Source organism: Ostrea edulis, chromosome 2, assembly GCF_947568905.1.
Source record: "Ostrea edulis chromosome 2, xbOstEdul1.1, whole genome shotgun sequence".
Taxonomy (NCBI): Eukaryota; Metazoa; Mollusca; class Bivalvia; order Ostreida; family Ostreidae; genus Ostrea; species Ostrea edulis.
In genome coordinates, this window is record NC_079165.1 from 2,580,001 (window position 1) to 2,601,276 (window position 21,276).

A 21,276-nucleotide genomic window follows, 5' to 3' on the forward strand; every position below is an offset into this window, starting at 1 on the left:
AGTGTGAGTACAGTTGTGGTATTAGTGTACTGGTAGTGTGAGTACAGTTACAGTTGTGGTATTAGTGTACTGGTAGTGTGAGTACAGTTACAGTTGTGGTATTAGTGTACTGGTAGTGTGAGTACAGTTACAGTTGTGGTATTAGTGTACTGGTAGTGTGAGTACAGTTACAGATGTGGTATTAGTGTACTGGTAGTGTGAGTACAGTTACAGTTGTGGTATTAGTGTACTGGTAGTGTGAGTACAGTTGTGGTATTAATGTACTGGTAGTGTGAGTACAGTTACAGTTGTGGTATTAGTGTACTGGTAGTGTGAGTACAGTTACAGTTGTGGTATTAGTGTACTGGTAATGTGAGTACAGTTGTGGTATTAGTGTACTGGTAGTGTGAGTACAGTTACAGATGTGGTATTAGTGTACTGGTAGTGTGAGTACAGTTACAGTTGTGGTATTAGTGTACTGGTAGTGTGAGTACAGTTGTGGTATTAGTGTACTGGTAGTGTGAGTACAGTTACAGTTGTGGTATTAGTGTACTGGTAGTGTGAGTACAGTTGTGGTATTAGTGTACTGGTAGTGTGAGTACAGTTACAGTTGTGGTATTAGTGTACTGGTAGTGTGAGTACAGTTGTGGTATTAATGTACTGGTAGTGTGAGTACAGTTACAGTTGTGGTATTAGTGTACTGGTAGTGTGAGTACAGTTACAGTTGTGGTATTAGTGTACTGGTAGTGTGAGTACAGTTGTGGTTATAATGTACTGGTAGTGTGAGTACAGTTACAGTTGTGGTATTAGTGTACTGGTAGTGTGAGTACAGTTACAGTTGTGGTATTAGTGTACTGGTAGTGTGAGTACAGTTGTGGTATTAGTGTACTGGTAGTGTGAGTACAGTTGTGGTATTAGTGTACTGGTAGTGTGAGTACAGTTACAGTTGTGGTATTAGTGTACTGGTAGTGTGAGTACAGTTGTGGTATTAGTGTACTGGTAGTGTGAGTACAGTTACAGTTGTGGTATTAGTGTACTGGTAGTGTGAGTACAGTTGTGGTATTAGTGTACTGGTAGTGTGAGTACAGTTGTGGTATTAGTGTACTGGTAGTGTGAGTACAGTTGTGGTATTAGTGTACTGGTAGTGTGAGTACAGTTGTGGTGTTAGTGTACTGGTAGTGTGAGTAGTTACAGTTGTGGTATTAGTGTACTGGTAGTGTGAGTACAGTTGTGGTATTAGTGTACTGGTAGTGTGAGTACAGTTGTGGTGTTGGTGTACTGGTAGTGTGAGTACAGTTACAGTTGTGGTATTAGTGTACTGGTAGTGTGAGTACAGTTGTGGTATTAATGTACTGGTAGTGTGAGTACAGTTGTGGTATTAGTGTACTGGTAGTGTGAGTACAGTTGTGGTATTAGTGTACTGGTAGTGTGAGTACAGTTGTGGTATTAATGTACTGGTAGTGTGAGTACAGATGTGGTATTAGTGTACTGGTAGTGTGAGTACAGTTACAGTTGTGGTATTAGTGTACTGGTAGTGTGAGTACAGTTGTGGTATTAATGTACTGGTAGTGTGAGTACAGATGTGGTATTAGTGTACTGGTAGTGTGAGTACAGTTACAGATGTGGTATTAGTGTACTGGTAGTGTGAGTACAGTTACAGTTGTGGTATTAGTGTACTGGTAGTGTGAGTACAGTTGTGGTATTAGTGTACTGGTAGTGTGAGTACAGTTGTGGTATTAGTGTACTGGTAGTGTGAGTACAGTTACAGTTGTGGTATTAGTGTACTGGTAGTGTGAGTACAGATGTGGTATTAGTGTACTGGTAGTGTGAGTACAGTTACAGTTGTGGTATTAGTGTACTGGTAGTGTGAGTACAGTTACAGTTGTGGTATTAGTGTACTGGTAGTGTGAGTAGTTACAGTTGTGGTATTAGTGTACTGGTAGTGTGAGTACAGTTGTGGTATTAGTGTACTGGTAGTGTGAGTACAGTTGTGGTATTAGTGTACTGGTAGTGTGAGTACAGTTACAGTTGTGGTATTAGTGTACTGGTAGTGTGAGTACAGTTACAGTTGTGGTATTAGTGTACTGGTAGTGTGAGTACAGATGTGGTATTAGTGTACTGGTAGTGTGAGTACAGTTACAGTTGTGGTATTAGTGTACTGGTAGTGTGAGTACAGTTACAGTTGTGGTATTAGTGTACTGGTAGTGTGAGTACAGTTACAGTTGTGGTATTAGTGTACTGGTAGTGTGAGTACAGTTACAGTTGTGGTATTAGTGTACTGGTAGTGTGAGTACAGTTGTGGTATTAATGTACTGGTAGTGTGAGTACAGTTGTGGTATTAGTGTACTGGTAGTGTGAGTACAGTTGTGGTATTAGTGTACTGATAGTGTGAGTACAGTTACAGTTGTGGTATTAGTGTACTGGTAGTGTGAGTACAGTTACAGTTGTGGTATTAGTGTACTGGTAGTGTGAGTACAATTACAGTTGTGGTATTAGTGTACTGGTAGTGTGAGTACAGTTACAGTTGTGGTATTAGTGTACTGGTAGTGTGAGTACAGTTACAGTTGTGGCATTAGTGTACTGGTAGTGTGAGTACAGTTGTGGTATTAGTGTACTGGTAGTGTGAGTACAGTTACAGTTGTGGTATTAGTGTACTGGTAGTGTGAGTACAGATGTGGTATTAGTGTACTGGTAGTGTGAGTACAGTTACAGTTGTGGTATTAGTGTACTGGTAGTGTGAGTACAGTTGTGGTATTAGTTTACTGGTAGTGTGAGTACAGTTACAGTTGTGGTATTAGTGTACTGGTAGTGTGAGTACAATTACTGTTGTGGTATTAGTGTACTGGTAGTGTGAGTACAGTTACAGTTGTGGTATTAGTGTACTGGTAGTGTGAGTACAGTTACAGTTGTGGTATTAGTGTACTGGTAGTGTGAGTACAGTTGTGGTATTAGTGTACTGGTAGTGTGAGTACAGTTGTGGTATTAGTGTACTGGTAGTGTGAGTACAGTTGTGGTATTAGTGTACTGGTAGTGTGAGTACAGTTACAGTTGTGGTGTTGGTGTACTGGTAGTGTGAGTACAGTTGTGGTATTAGTGTACTGGTAGTGTGAGTACAGTTGTGGTATTAGTGTACTGGTAGTGTGAGTACAGTTACAGTTGTGGTATTAATGTACTGGTAGTGTGAGTACAGTTGTGGTATTAGTGTACTGGTAGTGTGAGTACAGTTACAATTGTGGTATTAGTGTACTGGTAGTGTGAGTACAGTTACAGTTGTGGTATTAGTGTACTGGTAGTGTGAGTACAGTTGTGGTATTAGTGTACTGGTAGTGTGAGTACAGTTGTGGTATTAGTGTACTGGTAGTGTGAGTACAGTTGTGGTATTAATGTACTGGTAGTGTGAGTACAGTTGTGGTATTAGTGTACTGGTAGTGTGAGTACAGTTGTGGTATTAGTGTACTGGTAGTGTGAGTACAGTTGTGGTATTAGTGTACTGGTAGTGTGAGTACAGTTACAATTGTGGTATTAGTGTACTGGTAATATGAGTACAATTACAATACGCCAGTTTCAAGATAAGTCTGAGTTATTTCCCTTTGTACATAGTAAGGCGCAAAAGAATTTGTTTACACGCGGGAGTGGGACAAATATTCATCACTGCGTAAGTGAATGTACTCAGTAAGTTTCTCATACGCTCTTTGATCACACGAATTCGACTGATACACAAACTAAGTGATACTTATCATATCATGTTATTTTGTTGTTCGTAAGTACCATATCTAAGATATTACTTGCAAATATGACATTGTTTTTATGTATCCACTTCAGTAAAACATTTTTTTCGATAGCATTTTGTATTTCCCACATTTACAGTGTACATATTTGAAGAGAAGCCGCTTTTAATACATTTCATCGTCTTCCTCGTTGGCTGTAGATCCACTCTGTCCCACTTAGGCATTCAAAGTTCCACTAAATGCACCTCCTATACAGAAGAGTTCATATCTCGAAACTGGAGTATTGTGGTATTAGTGTACTGGTAGAATAAGTACAGTTACAATTGTGATGTTAGTTTCTTGGTAGTGTGAGTACAATTACAATTGTGATGTTAGTTTCTTGGTAGTGTGAGTACAATTACAATTGTGATGTTAGTTTCTTGGTAGTGTGAGTACAGTTACAATTGTGATGTTAGTTTCTTGGTAGTGTGAGTACAGTTACAATTGTGGCACAGTATTTGTGTACTGCCTCCATGATTTAATTCAGGAGGTGCCTCTGATTTAAATGTAATATGTCACTCCCTTTTTAAAGTTTAACAAGTTTCAGTGATTTCAATTCAATAAGTTGCTGCAGTGATTTTGATATGTCACCACAGAGATTTAAATCTGATAAGTGTCTCGATGATTTAGATTTGTGAAGTTTCTCCAGGATGTAGATTTTGTAAGTCTCAAAGTAATTTGAATTTAAGACAAGTTAGTCTCTGTGTTATTTTGATGTGATAAGTTTCTCATTGATTCCAATTTTAGGATAACATTTATGCAGTTGGAGGAAATGATGGAATCTCCTCCCTGGACAAATGTGAGAAGTATGATCCACTCCTGAACAAGTGGACTTTTATTGCCGCCATGAATCGCCACAGAGCGGGGGCAGGGGTGTCGGAGTTGGATGGCTATCTGTATGTTGTAGGTGAGGTCAGACTGGGCAGTTAGCTTTTGGCGCTTTTGTAGGGAAGATACCTGTAGTAGCTGTCTGTGTTCAAATGTTTTATTTTCTAAGTCTGTACATTTATTTTGTTATGTTTTTCATATTCCTGTATATATTATGTTTAAGATGTTTGAAAGGGGTCTTTCGTGAAAATTACTTAAAACCTTGGATTACCATACCATTACTAAGTAACTTATGTCTCTCAAGTAACCTTTTCCTATTTATGCCTGACTGTCCATAGTTAATATTCTTTTTAACAAAATTGTTGTGTGCCATCTTTTGGAGTAGGGGAACAGAAATTGTGGATTTCAGGGGCCCTGCTCTTTTTCGGTTTTAGGGAATAGGACTTAAAACTCTGAAAATAGTACAAGATTAAAAAAAAATCTACTCTACTTCAGGGCATCTGACATAAAAAATGGGTGCATCATCATACTATAAAGCATGGGGGCCTTTACCAAAATTGTGAAATTTATGGTCCCCTGGGTTAGTGGTTTTGATGCTAAGGCAAAGCTGTATGGATCATGCAATACATTAAATGTTTTGATATCTTCTTCTTTACTGCTGAACTTATAGGAAACAAAATAGGTACATACACTGTACATGTAGTTAATGTCTAGGGACTATGATGGTTTCTACTAAAATTTTACAACTTATAACCCCAGGGTTATGGGCGGACTCTGTGAACAGAACATCTACCTCATACATTGCAGAAAGGTCACTTATGGTCAGAAATATGTCATGACCCTAAACCAAGGTCAGTTGACCAAGGTTGTTATTTAGAAGAAAAAATATGGTCTGGACCATAACCTAGTAATTAAGAGATATTGGTGGGTCTGACAACTTCATTCTTGGTACAAAGTTGTTTATGACAAGAATCAGAAGAATGAAATTGATTGGTTGTATATTGTTTAACGTCCCACTCGAGAATGTTTCACTCATGTGGAGACGCCACCACTGCTGGTGAAGGGCTGCAAAATTTGGGCCTATGCTCGGTGCTTACGGCCTTTGAGCAGGGAGGGATCTTTATCGTGCCACACTTGCTGTGACACAGGACCTCGGTTTTTGCGGTCTCATCCGAAGGACCTCCCCATTTAATCGGCTCGTATGACAAGCAAGGGGTACTGAGGACCTATTCTAACCTGAATCCCCACAGGATTAGAAAAATGAAACATCTCTATCTTATTTTTTTATTCATTTTTTATAATGTTTGATATTTAGGTAATTGTGATGTACTTGTAAAATCTATAGCTAGGTATGGTGATGTTTGATTAAGACACATCTGACATTAGAATCTGTTTAACAGGGGGGTTTGACGACAGTTCTCCACTAGACTCCTGTGAGAGATATGACCCCCACACCAACAATTGGACATTTGTGACCAGTATGTCCTGTTGTCGAGGAGGAGTGGGAGTTGCCTCCCTTGGAGGTCAGATGTACGCAGTAGGGGGTCATGATGGCTCCAACTACTTAAGCTCTGTGGAGTCCTATGACCCAATTGAAGACAAGTAAGTTCTATTATTGATGTTTTGAAAAAAAAAATCTTCTTTGAGATTAAGTGCATACTCATCAGAATGGTTGTTTATTTTCTTCACCAAATAGAAGACACCAGAGAAGTTTTTGTTTTCATCAAAGTTGATCTGATTGAAATCTGTCTGTCTGTATGTATGCATTTAGCATAAACTTTTTCAATTCTTGAACTTCACCAGATTTACTGTATTGTCTCTAACAACAACACCACATAACAGTCTGCAGCACATAGAAGTCCAGTATGTTTTTCTTTAGAACCACAGAACCAGAGATGAGAAAAATGAATTGGGAGCCTCATTACATATAGATTGTGTTGGTTAAAGATTTATTAATTATGGCCCCTGGTGAATGTAATACATGCAAGATTACTTAATTTTACTCTAAAGTGTTACTCTCGTGAGATTTTTTTCTGTACTTTCACTTCTGTTTAGTTTGTTTATTACTATTTTGGTTTTTTTTTAGCTCACCTGAGCTGAAAGCTCAAGTGAGCTATTTTGATCACTTTTTGTCCAGCGTCTGTCCATTTGTCTGTAAACTTTTGATTTCTTTTACTTCTTCCTCAGAACCACTGTGTTGATTTCAATCATCCTTGAGAAAAGGGTGAATGATACAGGTTTGTTCAAAGGGCCATGTTATCTTCAAAGGGTCATGTTATCTTCAAAGGGTCATGTTATCTTCAAAGGGTCATGTTATCTTCAAAGGGCCATGTTATCTTCAAAGGGGAGATACTCAAGAAAATGCAAAAATAGGGTAAGGTCACAAACCAGAGACCTTTAATGCATCAAGAAAATGTTTAATATTCATATATGTGTCTATAAAATCTCATCCTGTGAAAAAATTTACTCTCTTTTGAGAGAGAAAGAGAGGAGAGAGAGAGAGAGAGATTTAGAGAGATTTTCTTAAGATACTTGTTAAACAGGAAATGCATAACACACCTGAACTAATCTGACCCGATTTTCAAGAAATAAAAATTGGCCTCTTTATACTTTTATGCTTTACTAATGCATTTATATAATTATATTTATTTCATATCACAAGGAGATGCTCTGCTTGGCTGTGCTCTTGTTTAATTAATATGTGAACATCTTCAGGTACTGCGGGAGGGGGAAGGATGTTGGATGGTGCCTAAATGGGGATCAAAATTTGACATTGGAATATATATTATCTTTAAGAATTTTCTTTTCAAAACCCACTGGTCTCAATTAGTCATATTAATATGCAAACATTCCAATGTTGTGCAGAATCATTATTGACAAAGAGGTTGGGCTTAAATAGGGATTCTATAAGTTTTTAATGAGAATGTATAGAACATTTTTAAAAAAATCTCTTCAAGAGTAGCAGGGCCACACTGAATCATGTCAATATGCAAATTGTGTGCATTCCATTTCCCCCCCCCCCCCCCCCCCCGTGAACTCTGGGATTAAGGTTGGGCTAAACTTGGGGATCAAATTTTACATAATACATGAATGTATCTAGGAAACTCTTTACAAAAAATCTTCTCCAGAACAGCTGGGCCTTGGTAGTCATATTGATTTTGAAGCATTCCCATGTTGTGTAGATTTATAAAATATTAAACCTATAGGGCTAGGTTGGGGTCATAATTATAATATGGGGTCAACATTTGTCATGGGATTAAAGATGATAAAATTCTTCTGATGAAAAACAGCAGGGCCAAGGTGACTCAGTAGAGCATTGTGGCCCACAAGTCTCTTGGTTTTATTTTTATCTGCAATCTAGCGAGTATGTTGTGATGCAAAAAATTTAACTTTTGTGGCTCCATGAAAAAAAATGCAATCTATGAATTAGTATTTTTATTTCTTTGTCATTTGAAGATGGTCGTAAAATAGCTGAAATTGGATTGTTGCCAAAATATACTACTCAAAATTTGATAAGGATCATAGATATTTTTCTGTTTAAAAAATTAATAACTGCATAACTGGCAATATTGTGTCCAAGTGAAATCAAAAACGTCTTCAACAAGCTTGCACGTGCATTTCATGCCATGGGAAATGCGTTTCTCATCACAGTTTATGCTTTTGCTACCATTGCACAATTTTCACTCATGCATCGGTGTCTGATTCTTTCTAAAATTTCAAACTCACTTGAGTGTTTACACTACGTTTATCAACACAATGCCCCCTCAACATGTAAGGCGTCGCCTGACGACAGAACAACTGGGCAGATGTATTGGAATGCTTGACGCTGGCTATTCACAACGTGACGTTGCAAATGCACTAAACGTCAGCCAGAGTGTTGTAAACAGGGCCTGAAACCGACAGCAAACTTTTGGTACAGCAGCACACCGACATGGGGGTGGTCGTCAGAGGTCGACAACCCAACGCCAAGACCAAATTGTGGCTCTTCAGGCACGACGCCATCCCTTCTGGACAGCAACCAGCCTACCTAACGACCTCCTGAACGCCTCGGGGGTGAATGTGTCCACTCAGACAATACGGAATCGGCTTCACAATGCAGGTCTCAACTCGAGAAGGGCATGTGTTCGAGTCCCTCTGACTGTTCGACACCGGCAGGAGCGATTGGACTGAGCTGAAGATCATGTCACTTGGACACAGAACGATTGGGTTCAAGTTCTGTTCACCGATGCGTCCAGGTATTGTTTGGACTTTACAGACAGGAGGCACCGAGTGTGGCGACGACAACGTGAACGTTTCATTAGTGAACATGACCGTTATGGTGGTGGTTCCATCATGGTCTGGGGTGGAATCAGCAGGGATGGAAGAACAGATCTTCATGTCCTGGAGAGAGGAACAATGACGGGGGTGTGGTACCGGGATGAGATCCTCAATGTTTACGTCAGACCCTACGCTGGTGCTATTGGCCCTGAGTTCATCCTGATGGATGATAACGCCCGTCCTCATCGTGCCAGGGTGGTGGAGCAGTACCTTCAGCAGGAGACAATTGTCTGTATGGACTGGCCAGCGCGCTCGCCGGACTTGAACCCGATTGAGCATGTATGGAACATGCTGCAGGTTGCCCTTTCACGCCGTAGAGCACAACCCACGACTTTGGCAGAGCTCAGAAACGCCCTCGTGGAAGAGTGGAACAACCTTCCCATTGGAAACATCCGGGTGCTTATTGACAGCAAGGCTCGACGTTGTCAAGCCGTCATTGATGCAAGGGGAGGCCATACCCGGTATTGACACTTCATCGACTAAGTGTAATGATGGACTATCCCCAAAAACTGTGTAATTCTTTCTCTGGTTTGCTGTTAACTTTTTGTAATGAAATGCCTTTTGGTGTTGTTATCAGATTTCAAGCATTCTGTATTGATAAAAGTTCATGCTGTTCATGAATTTTCATTCATAACCTGAGTAAACACGTTTCTGAGTCAAATTTATGTCTTTTGTTATGTTAGTGGTAAATTACACACATATAACCTAGTGATCCTTATCAAATTTTGAGTAGTATATATTCATTTTGCTGCATTTGATACTCTTGAGTTAAGGGGTAACAGTTCACTATTTCCAAAAGTAGATTGTTTCATTTCCTCTTTCATATTGGACCACTGCTTGTTTGCTCACCTGAACTTCAAGCTTAAATGAGCTTCTCTGAGTGAAGTTTTTTGGTTTATTCATCATCTGTAAAATTTCCACATTGTCTGCTATTCATGATTCAAGTGGAAGTCGGCCATTATGACAATGTGTTATTCCTCCTTAAAGCATATATATATATATAGGCAAGGAGGAGTTACACTGTATAAGTTTTACATAGGGATATATACATATTTTATATGTATTTGGAAAATTCTTTAAAATCTTCTCTTCAAGAGTATTCAAACATCCTCACCGTATAGAATTAAGTTCATTTACACCAATTCATGCCCTAGGGCCTAGGATGTAGAAACAAGCCCCTTCACACCAATTCATGCCCCAGAGGCCAGGATTGGGCCAAGTAGGTGTTCAGAGTTTTGCATTAGATTTCCAGAACCACTAACATACAAAGTGGTATGGCCAATGTAGAGCCATGATTGAGATTTAATGTTTTGCATGATAAAATGCAACTACAAAGGTGAGCAATGTGGCTCATGGGTCTCTTGTTGTATTTGCTTACAAGGTGGCGCTTTGTCAGTAGTATAGGGAACTGCCGAGCTGGGGCTGGGATATCCTGTGCCTCTTATACATCTTCAATGCTCATCTCCTTTGGCATATGTGCAGGTACCTCCTCCGGCATGTCTGACCCTACCAGTATACTAACAGATTGCTTTTGGCACTGCATTTTACATTAACATTGGTTTGTTTGGGGAAGAGGGTGCTTGTTTGCATGCTAGAATCCTTTATTTGAACAGGATTTTCACAATTAGTTATCATACAAACTAGTTTACATTGTGGTCCTGTCTGTAATGTATATACTTATCTAGAACATGCATCATCAAACATGAAAAAATTACAGGTAATTTACTTACATACAATAAAGTTTGAGATGGGCGGTTTAAAAGATTTCAATTTCTCATAAAATCTGGTAAAGATTTCCATTATTATGTTCATCTGTCTGTCTGCCCAAATGCCTATCATGACCATTACTTGTAATGGTAATGTAAAGGCTGCTATGACTAAAGGGAATGTCATTCATCATGAAGGTCAATGGGGAAAGGTCAAGGTTATGCAAAATGAAATTGTTTTCCAGGGTTTCATCATGCTTTATAACCAAGCTGATATGTGAGTCAAGGGAACCAGACTGGTAAAGAAAAATCCTTGTGTGGCGTGGTCATACTGGGTAAATTTCTTGTCTGACTGGGTCATACTGTGTAGATTTTTTGTCTGACTGGGTCATACTGGGTAGATTTCTTGTCTGACTGGATCATACTGGGTAGATTTCTTGTCTGACTGGATCATACTGGGTAGATTTCTTGTCTGACTGGATCATACTGGGTAGATTTTTTGTCTGACTGGATCATACTGGGTAGATTTCTTGTCTGACTGGATCATACTGGGTAGATTTCTTGTCTGACTGGATCATACTGGGTAGATTTTTTGTCTGACTGGATCATACTGGGTAGATTTCTTGTCTGACTGGATCATACTGGGTAGATTTCTTGTCTGACTGGATCATACTGAGTAGATTTCTTGTCTGACTGGATCATACTAGGTAGATTTTTTGTCTGACTGGATCATACTGGGTAGATTTTTTGTCTGACTGGATCATACTGGGTAGATTTCTTGTCTGACTGGATCATACTGGGTAGATTTCTTGTCTGACTGGATCATACTGGGTAGATTTCTTGTCTGACTGGATCATACTGGGTAGATTTTTTGTCTGACTGGATCATACTGGGTAGATTTCTTGTCTGACTGGATCATACTGGGTAGATTTCTTGTCTGACTGGATCATACTGGGTAGATTTCTTGTCTGACTGGATCATACTAGGTAGATTTCTTGTCTGACTGGATCATACTGGGTAGATTTTTTGTCTGACTGGATCATACTGGGTAGATTTTTTGTCTGACTGGATCATACTGAGTAGATTTTTTGTCTGACTGGATCATACTAGGTAGATTTCTTGTCTGACTGGATCATACTGAGTAGATTTTTTGTTTGACTGGATCATACTGACTAGATTTCTTGTCTGAGTGGATCATACTGACTAGATTTCTTGTCTGACTGGATCATACTGAGTAGATTTCTTGTCTGACTGGATCATACTGGGTAGATTTCTTGTCTGACTGGATCATACTAGGTAGATTTCTTGTCTGACTGGATCATACTGGGTAGATTTTTTGTTTGACTGGATCATACTGACTAGATTTCTTGTCTGACTGGATCATACTGAGTAGATTTCTTGTCTGACTGGATCATACTGGGTAGATTTCTTGTCTGACTGGATCATACTAGGTAGATTTCTTGTCTGACTGGATCATACTGGGTAGATTTCTTGTCTGACTGGATCATACTGGGTAGATTTTTTGTCTGACTGGATCATACTGACTAGATTTCTTGTCTGACTGGATCATACTGACTAGATTTCTTGTCTGACTGGATCATACTGGGTAGATTTCTTGTCTGACTGGATCATACTGGGTAGATTTTTTGTTTGACTGGATCATACTGACTAGATTTCTTGTCTGACTGGATCATACTGAGTAGATTTCTTGTCTGACTGGATCATACTAGGTAGATTTCTTGTCTGACTGGATCATACTAGGTAGATTTCTTGTCTGACTGGATCATACTGGGTAGATTTCTTGTCTGACTGGATCATACTGGGTAGATTTTTTGTCTGACTGGATCATACTGACTAGATTTCTTGTCTGACTGGATCATACTGACTAGATTTCTTGTCTGACTGGATCATACTGGGTAGATTTTTTGTTTGACTGGATCATACTGACTAGATTTCTTGTCTGACTGGATCATACTGGGTAGATTTCTTGTCTGACTGGATCATACTGGGTAGATTTCTTGTCTGACTGGATCATACTGGGTAGATTTCTTGTCTGACTGGATCATACTGGGTAGATTTCTTGTCTGACTGGATCATACTAGGTAGATTTTTTGTCTGACTGGATCATACTGGGTAGATTTCTTGTCTGACTGGATCATACTGGGTAGATTTCTTGGTTTCAGAGGGTTTCTCATAACCATCAATTTTTAGCTCATTGGAAGAGATCAAGGTCGCAGGATTAAAGTGGAGAAGTGTTTGATAAGCAGGTTATTTTCATTATCTAGAGCAAGTCGATTTTAAGGTTCAGATTATAAGAGCTCAAAGTTTTAAAAAAATAATTTTGAATAGTTATATCCTTAAAGTAATATTTTGTTTATTTTTGCAAATCAAATGACTTGAAACAAAGTGCCCAGACTCAACAATTTCTTTGTTATTTCTCTCAAGAAAATGAGTGAATTCAATATTCTTATTGCAAGGTAGGAAACCTTTACTGTAGGATCACGTTTTACCTATAATTAGAGGAAGAAGCTTATTGTTTTTACAAGTCAAGCTTACATGGCTAATTTTAGAAGCACAGGACAAGATAGATACACTACTAATAAGAATAATCCAACAAACCATCATAGACAGAGTGTATAATGGCGTCTGTGTCTCTGTTGATCTATCAGTACCTTGTGGGAATTAAGGATGAGAAGTGTACTAATATTGCCAGTATAATCAAACTTGATACAGTCATATTTTCCATAGTGAAAGGAAGGTCCCTGTTTAAAAGGCTCACTCAGTATTATCAAACTTGGAGTACATGTTTCCCATGGTGGTGGTGCCAAGCATACCCTAAAACCTTGAAAATGAACCGTGGCTTATTTGGAGTTTTGAAAAGAAAGTGGGGGCTTATTTTCAAAGCCATCTTATTTTTCAGATTGCAATTAATTGTCATAGTGAAAAGTCTACAGTCTTTAATTTAAACAATATTTTATTATGTATGAAACATAAATGGATTAGGCAGCAGGCTTGCAGTCTTTAACTGTCAATTGGAAAAAGTAGTGTGTTAAGATTTATTTTACAAAAGATAAAAGATAGATAAAAACAGTTATTACAAACAAATAAAACTAATAAGAAATGAGTTTTTCCTTTAAAGGTATTGGATATTAGCAAAGGAATTTTATCAAGCAGTTTCAGTTAATATCCATTAAATGCAAATTATACAATCTAACTCGTCACATTAAAAAGCAGTTAGGCTAATCTATTTAATCCTAAATGGATATTAAACACCCCAATTCAAAATATTCATGATTATGTGATGTCACAAGCTGAATTTAAAAGTAAACAATTATGGCGATGTGAAAACATATAGGACCTACAGGCTGTTGGCAGAATACATTCAGCAGTAAAAGATGGACAGGGAATGGGGTAGGGTAAACCACTCTGAGCAATGGACATGACTGTGAAGGAGAGTTACATTATAATAACATAAAATCATTTTTAATGTGATTTCAAACAGTAATTTAAAACCACAATCCTCTTCCTCTGTGATGTTTCAAATGATATTTTCCTGCTCGCTTCCGCACATTCACGATAAATGTCAATAACTTCATATCAAATAGTTATTAGAAAATCACCATTTTAACCGTGCAGGACCCAGTTACACAACTTGCAGGACCCAGTTACACAAATGTTGGTTAAGTTTAACTAACAGTTAATGTCTAGTTATCACTATATAAATATTCAAGTTAATGATAAGTTAACTGTTAGTTAAAGTTAACTAACCTTCATGCAACTGGGTCCAATACTTTGTTAATACCAATCGATAATTTGTCAAAATGGTCAGATATCAATACATAGTTTATCATACTGAAAACATTTTGGTTTGGAATCCAACATCGAAAAAATGCTGTTAAATACAGCATACAGTATATATACTTTAAAATATCTCATTTTAATTGGCTTGAATTATGGGGTTTCATATCAAAAGGTGGCTTTTTTCAAGTGTTTTTACATTGCAAGAAATAGGGGGCTTAAAATTATTTTCAAAACTAGATAGTTATCAAAACCAGCTAGTTTTCAAGGTTTTAGGGTAGTTTGAAAAGTAATAATCAAGTTCTACTTTTATTAGAGTGAAATCTATTTTCAGTTTCGTATTTATGGATTTTGATTTTTAGCTCACCTGAGCTGAATGCTCAAGTGAGCTTTTCTGATCACCTGTTGTCCGTCGTTTGTCTGTCTGTCTGTAAACTTTTTACATTTTTGACTTCTTCTCCAGAACCACTGGGCCAATTTCAATCAAACTTAGCCAAAAGCATCATTGGGTGAAGGGCTTTCAAGTTTGTTCAAATGAAGGGCCATGTCCCTTTCAAAGGGGAGATAATCACAAAAATAGGGTGTGGTCATTTAAAAATATTCTTCTCTAGAATGACTTTGCCAGAAAAGCTGAAATTTACATGAAGGCTTTCTGACATAGTGCAGATTCAAGTTTGTTAAAATCATGGCCCCCGGGGGTTAGATGAGGCCACAATAGGGGGTCAAATTTTTGCATACAAATATATAGAAAAAATCTTTAAAAAACTTCTCAAGAACCACTAAGCCAGAAAAGCTGAGATTTACATGAAAGTTTCCTGACATAGTGCTAATTCATGTTTGCTAAAATCATGGCCCCCAGGGGTAGATTGGGGCCACAATAGGGGATAAAAATTTTACATACAAATATATAGGGAAAATCTTCTTCTCAAGAACCACTGAGCCAGAACATGAAAGTTTCCTGACATAGTGCAGATTTAAGTTTGTTAAAATCATGGCCCCTGGGGGTAGGATGGGGCCACAAGGGGGATCAAAGTTTTGCATAGAAATATATAGGGAAAATCTTTAAAATTCTTCTTCTCAAAAACTACTGGGCCAGGAAAGCTGAAATTTACATGAAAGCTTCTTAACATGGTCCAGATTCATGTTTGTTCAAATCATGGCCCCCTGGGGCAGGATGGGGCCACAAGGGGGGGGGGGGGGTGTCAAAGTTTTACATAGAAATATATAGGGAAAATCTTTAAAAATCTTCTTCTCAAAAACTACTGGGTCAAGAAAGTGAAAATTTACTCGAAAGCTTCCTAACATAGGGCATATTGAAGTTTGTTAAAATCATGTTTTACATGCGAATATATAGAAAAATCTTTAAATATGAGCCAAGGTGACTCAGGTGAGCGATGTGGCTCATGGGCCTCTTGTTTTCTTTGATTATTGTATATCTGAATATATCGGACAAGCAAATTTTGCTGCATGAGCATTGCTCTTGTTTAACGTACTGATGTATGTGTATGTTCAATGGAGATGATAACATGCTGCATATGAATCAACTACTTTTATTTTGTATTGAAATTAAAACAGTATTATTCTAATGTTGGATTATTATACTTGACAATGTACTGTACCAAACCAACTTTTATTTGTGACTACTTGATTTTGTGATTTAACGGTGATAAACCGGTTTGCAGCAACTAATTTTTGTGACCAAGATAATCTTTAACAAATACGAGAGATATTATAGGACTGGTTTGTGGTGAGAAATAATCGTGACGACGAATTTCTCACGATTGTTGCTAGAATTTCTCGCATGCGAATAGAAGTTTGTGTACAGTATGCCATTAAAATTTCTCGCATACAAATTAAAATTTGTGTACTGTAATTATTACATTAATTTTTTGCAGATGGGAAGTTGCCAACGATATAAGTCAGTGTCGGGCTGGAGCGGGCTTAGCTTATTGCTTCTGTCCATCGACCAAACTTCAGCCTCCCCAGCACCCCACTGTCTGCCAGCTTCAGTGTTATTGAGAGAGCGTAGTAATTACAGAAACTAGCAACAAACACAGTAACCATCACCCCACTGTCTGCCAGTTTCAGTGTTATTGAGAGAGCGTAGTAATTACAGAAACTAGCAACAAACACAGTAACCATCACCCCACTGTCTGCCAGTTTCAGTGTTATTGAGAGAGCGTAGTAATTATAGAAACTAGCAACAAAACACAGCAACCATCACCCCACTGTCTGCCAGTTTCAGTGTTATTGAGAGAGCGTAGTAATTACAGAAACTAGCAACAAACACAGTAACCATCACCCCACTGTCTGCCAGTTTCAGTGTTATTGAGAGAGCGTAGTAATTATAGAAACTAGCAACAAAACACAGCAACCATCACCCCACTGTCTGCCAGCTTCAGTGTTATTGAGAGAGCGTAGTCATTACAGAAACTAGCAACAAACACAGCAACCATCACCGAGTCAGAGCAACCCTTTACCAGTTACAGCACCAAAACAAGCAGCCATTACAGAAATCACACCAGCTCCGGTGTTACTGATAGGATATTCAAGTCATAACAACTAGCAACAAATACAGCCACCACAGAACTTCAGCATACCACAGCCAGCCAGTCTCTGTGTGCAACTGACAAAGCTATAGCAACCAGAGCAACAATCACAGCAATCTCAAAACTTTACCAAACCACTGCTTGTTAGCTGGAGTGTTTCTGACAAGGTAGTTAAATTATAGCAGAAAAGTAAAGAATCAGCATTTAATAGTTCAGCGAGTGCTACTGCCAGCTAGAGGGTAATTGACAGAGCATCGGGATCACATATCCAGTTAACGCGCCTCCACCCTATCCCCGCCCCCATCCGAAAAATGACTACACCACACCACAGGATTAGCCAGTTCTGTGAACTGTTTTCAAGTCCCAGTTCACTATTACATCTAAATCTGTGGAACAATTCTGGTGTGTTCAACTTTAAAGCATGAAAATATACACCTAAGACCATTGTTTTGTGAAGATGCAATAATTGACGTTTATCAAATGAGGAATGAATACTGTGTATGTATGAGGCAATATTTGATGAAACAAAGTGCCTGCTTAACATTTTCATTTTAAAATCACTCTCTATGGTGTGTGTAGAAGTATTTGTCACCAGAATAAATCCCCCCACCCCGACATGTACAGGGTATTAATTGCTGTCTCAAACTGAATAGTAAATAATTTATTGCATATGTACATATGTACAACCCAATATGTTTAAAATGTTTATTTACAACCCATCCTTTTTGTGCAATATGTTTTCATACATTTGTTAATATTTTAAAAAGAACTTGAGGTGTAGAAAGCAATTCTTTTTTTATTTTCTGGGACAAAATAATCCATATCTTTCTTTTGAAAGAGTAATGTAAGCCATTACATGTGTATTTCTTTCTTTTGGAAGAGTAGTGTATGCCATTGTTGTTGCCATGTTTACATTTAGTGATAGTAATGTGGGTTTAGTGTGTAGGAAAGCTTTTATTGATAACACTTTCACAACATGAAAAAAGAACATAATTTTGCTGTAAAGGTATTGATATTAAACCAGTGCTAGAACTTCAACTTTGAAAACTTGGATTATCTGCAGAAACTGTATTTTGCTGTTCAAATCTGTCGATTTTTTTTAATGAATATTACTTGGGTACATTAATTGTGGGACACATAAATGCACACATATACCGGTACACCTGCACATAGAATCTGAGTCCCTTACCAACTGTGTTCACAAACAAATTATATTTACATGTCATTTTACACAATGATATACATTTATTTCTATCCCTGTACTGGAAGTGCTCAGTTAAGCATACACCCTGTAGCTACAATGTACAGTGTATTTGCAAAAGTTAAGTTCTTTACATGTTGTTACTTTGATGGAAAATTAAATAAAACAGAAAATGTTGATTGTGATGTCACCGTCATCTTTTAATCGTCACCTTTCGGAGAAGTGTGTCCACGAAATGCATGTGTGTGTATTGATCTACAGAAAATGTTGATTGTGATGTCACCGTCATCTTTTAATCGTCACCTTTCGGAGAAGTGTGTCCACGAAATGCATGTGTGTGTATTGATCTACACTGGTACTGTCATATCCGAGTGACGTGATTGGTCTGTACTAGTTAAATCATTCATCTCATGAACAAATGAAAAGATACACTTATTTAACACTGGTAATTTTTTATTACCCGTACTTGCATGTACCGTGGGATTGTCATTGTTTGTGGGGGTTATGTAATCAAAATCTTACTGGTTTGTAGGGACATAATTTCATGGGTAACCAATCCATGCTAACTGGCTAATCGACACTCGCAGGAAAATTACCCAGAATACGGATGCAACTAAAGGCCCTTCCCAATGTGCCAGACTATTTTGATTATAATTGTGAATGCACAACAATTTGATTAAAATGCGTATCTCGGATACCACACAGACCTATATTTTCATCAGATTGAAATGCACAATGATAATGTGAGACTGGTTGTACTGACATTGTGTGCATAGGTTATATACATGCAATTTAATGAAAGTGATTTCCCCATAAATTAATGACTCGATTATTGCCTTTATAAAACCAATAGTAGATACCTAATGCCACCAGTGTAAAAATTTTATGGCTTTAAAAAAGAAATTTAAAATTGTTCATTAATGTTCATTGGAGATGCAAATCCATGGTTGAAATCCACGGTATTCCCCACAAACAAGGATTTCACAGTGTATGTAGTCTTTATCAGATTAGACCAATTTTACCAAAGCACAATCAAGAAACTCTTCGTGTACCTGAGAATGTATGCATCCGTCTTATTTTTATAATTTATTCATTATGGTCCTTGTTTATTCCTAGTTACATGTACTGTAATCCGTCTTATTTTTATAATTCTAATTTATTCATTATGGTCCTTGTTTATTCCTAGTTACATGTACTGTAATCCGTCTTATTTTTATAATTCTAATTTATTCATTATGGTCCTTGTTTATTCCTAGTTACATGTACTGTAATCCGTCTTATTTTTATAATTCTAATTTATTCATTATGGTCCTTGTTTATTCCTAGTTACATGTACTGTAATCCGTCTTATTTTTATAATTCTAATTTATTCATTATGGTCCTTGTTTATTCCTAGTTACATGTACTGTACTGTGTTGTGAATCACCATTGGGTAGCCTAGCTGTCGTATAGCTACACAACGACACTGCAGGTATCTGGATTCGGTATGAAAATTTGAAGGTTTTATCGCTCAATTAAGTCATGTGACATGGACAATATCTAGTCTTTTATTCTATACAATTGGCGACTTTTAATTTATCTACTTGTGACTAAATGGATCTGGTCATATACTGGTTGACCGAGGGTTTATAGTCGACCAACACCTGACCAGGCCTGTACAGTTAATAAGAGTTCACGGAATCAAAAGTCAATTACTGTTTGACTAAACGACCAGGAATGTAACCACACTTTTCTAATTTATTTTTTTATGGCTGGAACTTGGGTGTTGCTCATTCTGTCATAATTCAGTTTCCGTTCATTATAATCTAACTGAAATTTGGTATATAAATACATCATGAGAGTACACAGGTCAACTTTGTGAGTTGGGTCCAAATATTTTGACCGAATTGGAGTTTGTATCTGTCCCCTACATGGACATTTGGAATTGAAATTCAGGATACAGAGAGTTCAAGAGATTATACAGTAAGGTCATGTTTGTAATTGGATACGTACAAATTTTTTTTTGGCCGTGCTATGCATCTAAACAATTCAGTTTCCGCTCATTATATGTTGTAGATCTTGAGTTGAAATACATCACGAGATTAATATGCAGGTCAAGTTTATAATTTGAATTCGGTCAAATAAATGAAGACTTGGACCACTAAAATTGGTCTTTGAAAATTTTCAAATAATTCAGTTTCCACTCATTATTTCTGCCATGCATGGACATGTAGCATATAAATACATCATGAGAATAGGCAGGTCAAGTACTTATAAGGGACCAAGCTTTGTTTGGCAAATTAAGTTGTAGCCCATTGCCCAGATCAAACCCATTTAGTTTATTCATACATGTGCATTGAAGCTATTTCAACAGTCAAAACGTAGACACAAATAAAATGTATTGTTATACTTTCATGTAAATTAGACAAATTATTTTGATTGGTTCAGAAACATTTGTTAAAATGTACTGTTGCCCCACTGCATGCATAAACCAGGTAACAGTACAACGGTTGACAATGCATGACGACAGACAACAGTAGAACAATTTGTGCAACTGTGCAGAATGTTTGTGTGCATAGTCATTTTTAAAACATTCAGTGTAACAAAAATATATTACACGTTTTGTAAGGTAACGTGAAATTGTCGCCTCTTGAAAAACCATTGTTTAACTCGGCTTTGCCTCGGTCAACAATAGTGCTTCGCGGGGCGACAATTAAAATCATAAGTTACCCTATAAAACATGTAATAATTTTTATATTCTAACTTAATGTTTTTTTTATACCCAACCTCAACCGGTCATTTTATTTTTTTACAAATGACGCAGTCTTAAGATACATATTGTGAATTAAGCAGTTTGATTGGTTGCTTAAAATGTCAGCAAATCTATGGTTTAATTGTCAATAGGGAAATCCCGAATAAACCAAAAAGATCCATCTGGACCAATGAAAGAGCATCAAATTGTCAGATTGTTTAGTAAATTGTGAAAGTGTGTCGCTGGTTTAGGGGTAATTTCTGTGGAAATGAATGGGATCTTTCCTATCCCCCAGGGGGATAGGAAAGACCGAATATAAATAACCCTCGTTTCCACAGAAATTAGTTTAGGGGCACCATTAAAACTAACCGGTAGTGAAATAATTACTACTGCATGAACA

General features: G+C 37.6%; 1 protein-coding gene across 3 annotated transcripts in view; it reads left to right on the top strand.

Annotated features, from left to right (window-relative positions):
• Window positions 1-18,324, top strand: part of LOC125679943 (kelch-like protein 8) — a 30,249-nt gene extending 11,925 nt beyond the window's left edge. Inside the window, exons 6-9 of one of the 3 annotated variants that reach the window (XR_007371912.2) lie at window positions 4,494-4,653; window positions 5,975-6,176; window positions 10,046-10,110; window positions 16,291-16,404. Coding sequence is in view for 2 of the 3 variants with exons in the window: in XM_048919391.2 (XP_048775348.2) it covers window positions 4,494-4,653; window positions 5,975-6,176; window positions 10,273-10,373; window positions 16,291-16,313 (486 nt within the window). In the remaining variant the exon portion in view is untranslated. Of the gene's footprint in view, window positions 1-4,493; window positions 4,654-5,974; window positions 6,177-10,045; window positions 10,111-10,272; window positions 10,374-16,290 lie in introns of all 3 variants that reach the window. The other 2 variants (XM_048919391.2, XM_048919392.2) reach the window with 2 other exon arrangements.
• The last annotated feature ends 2,952 nt before the right edge of the window (window positions 18,325-21,276 follow it).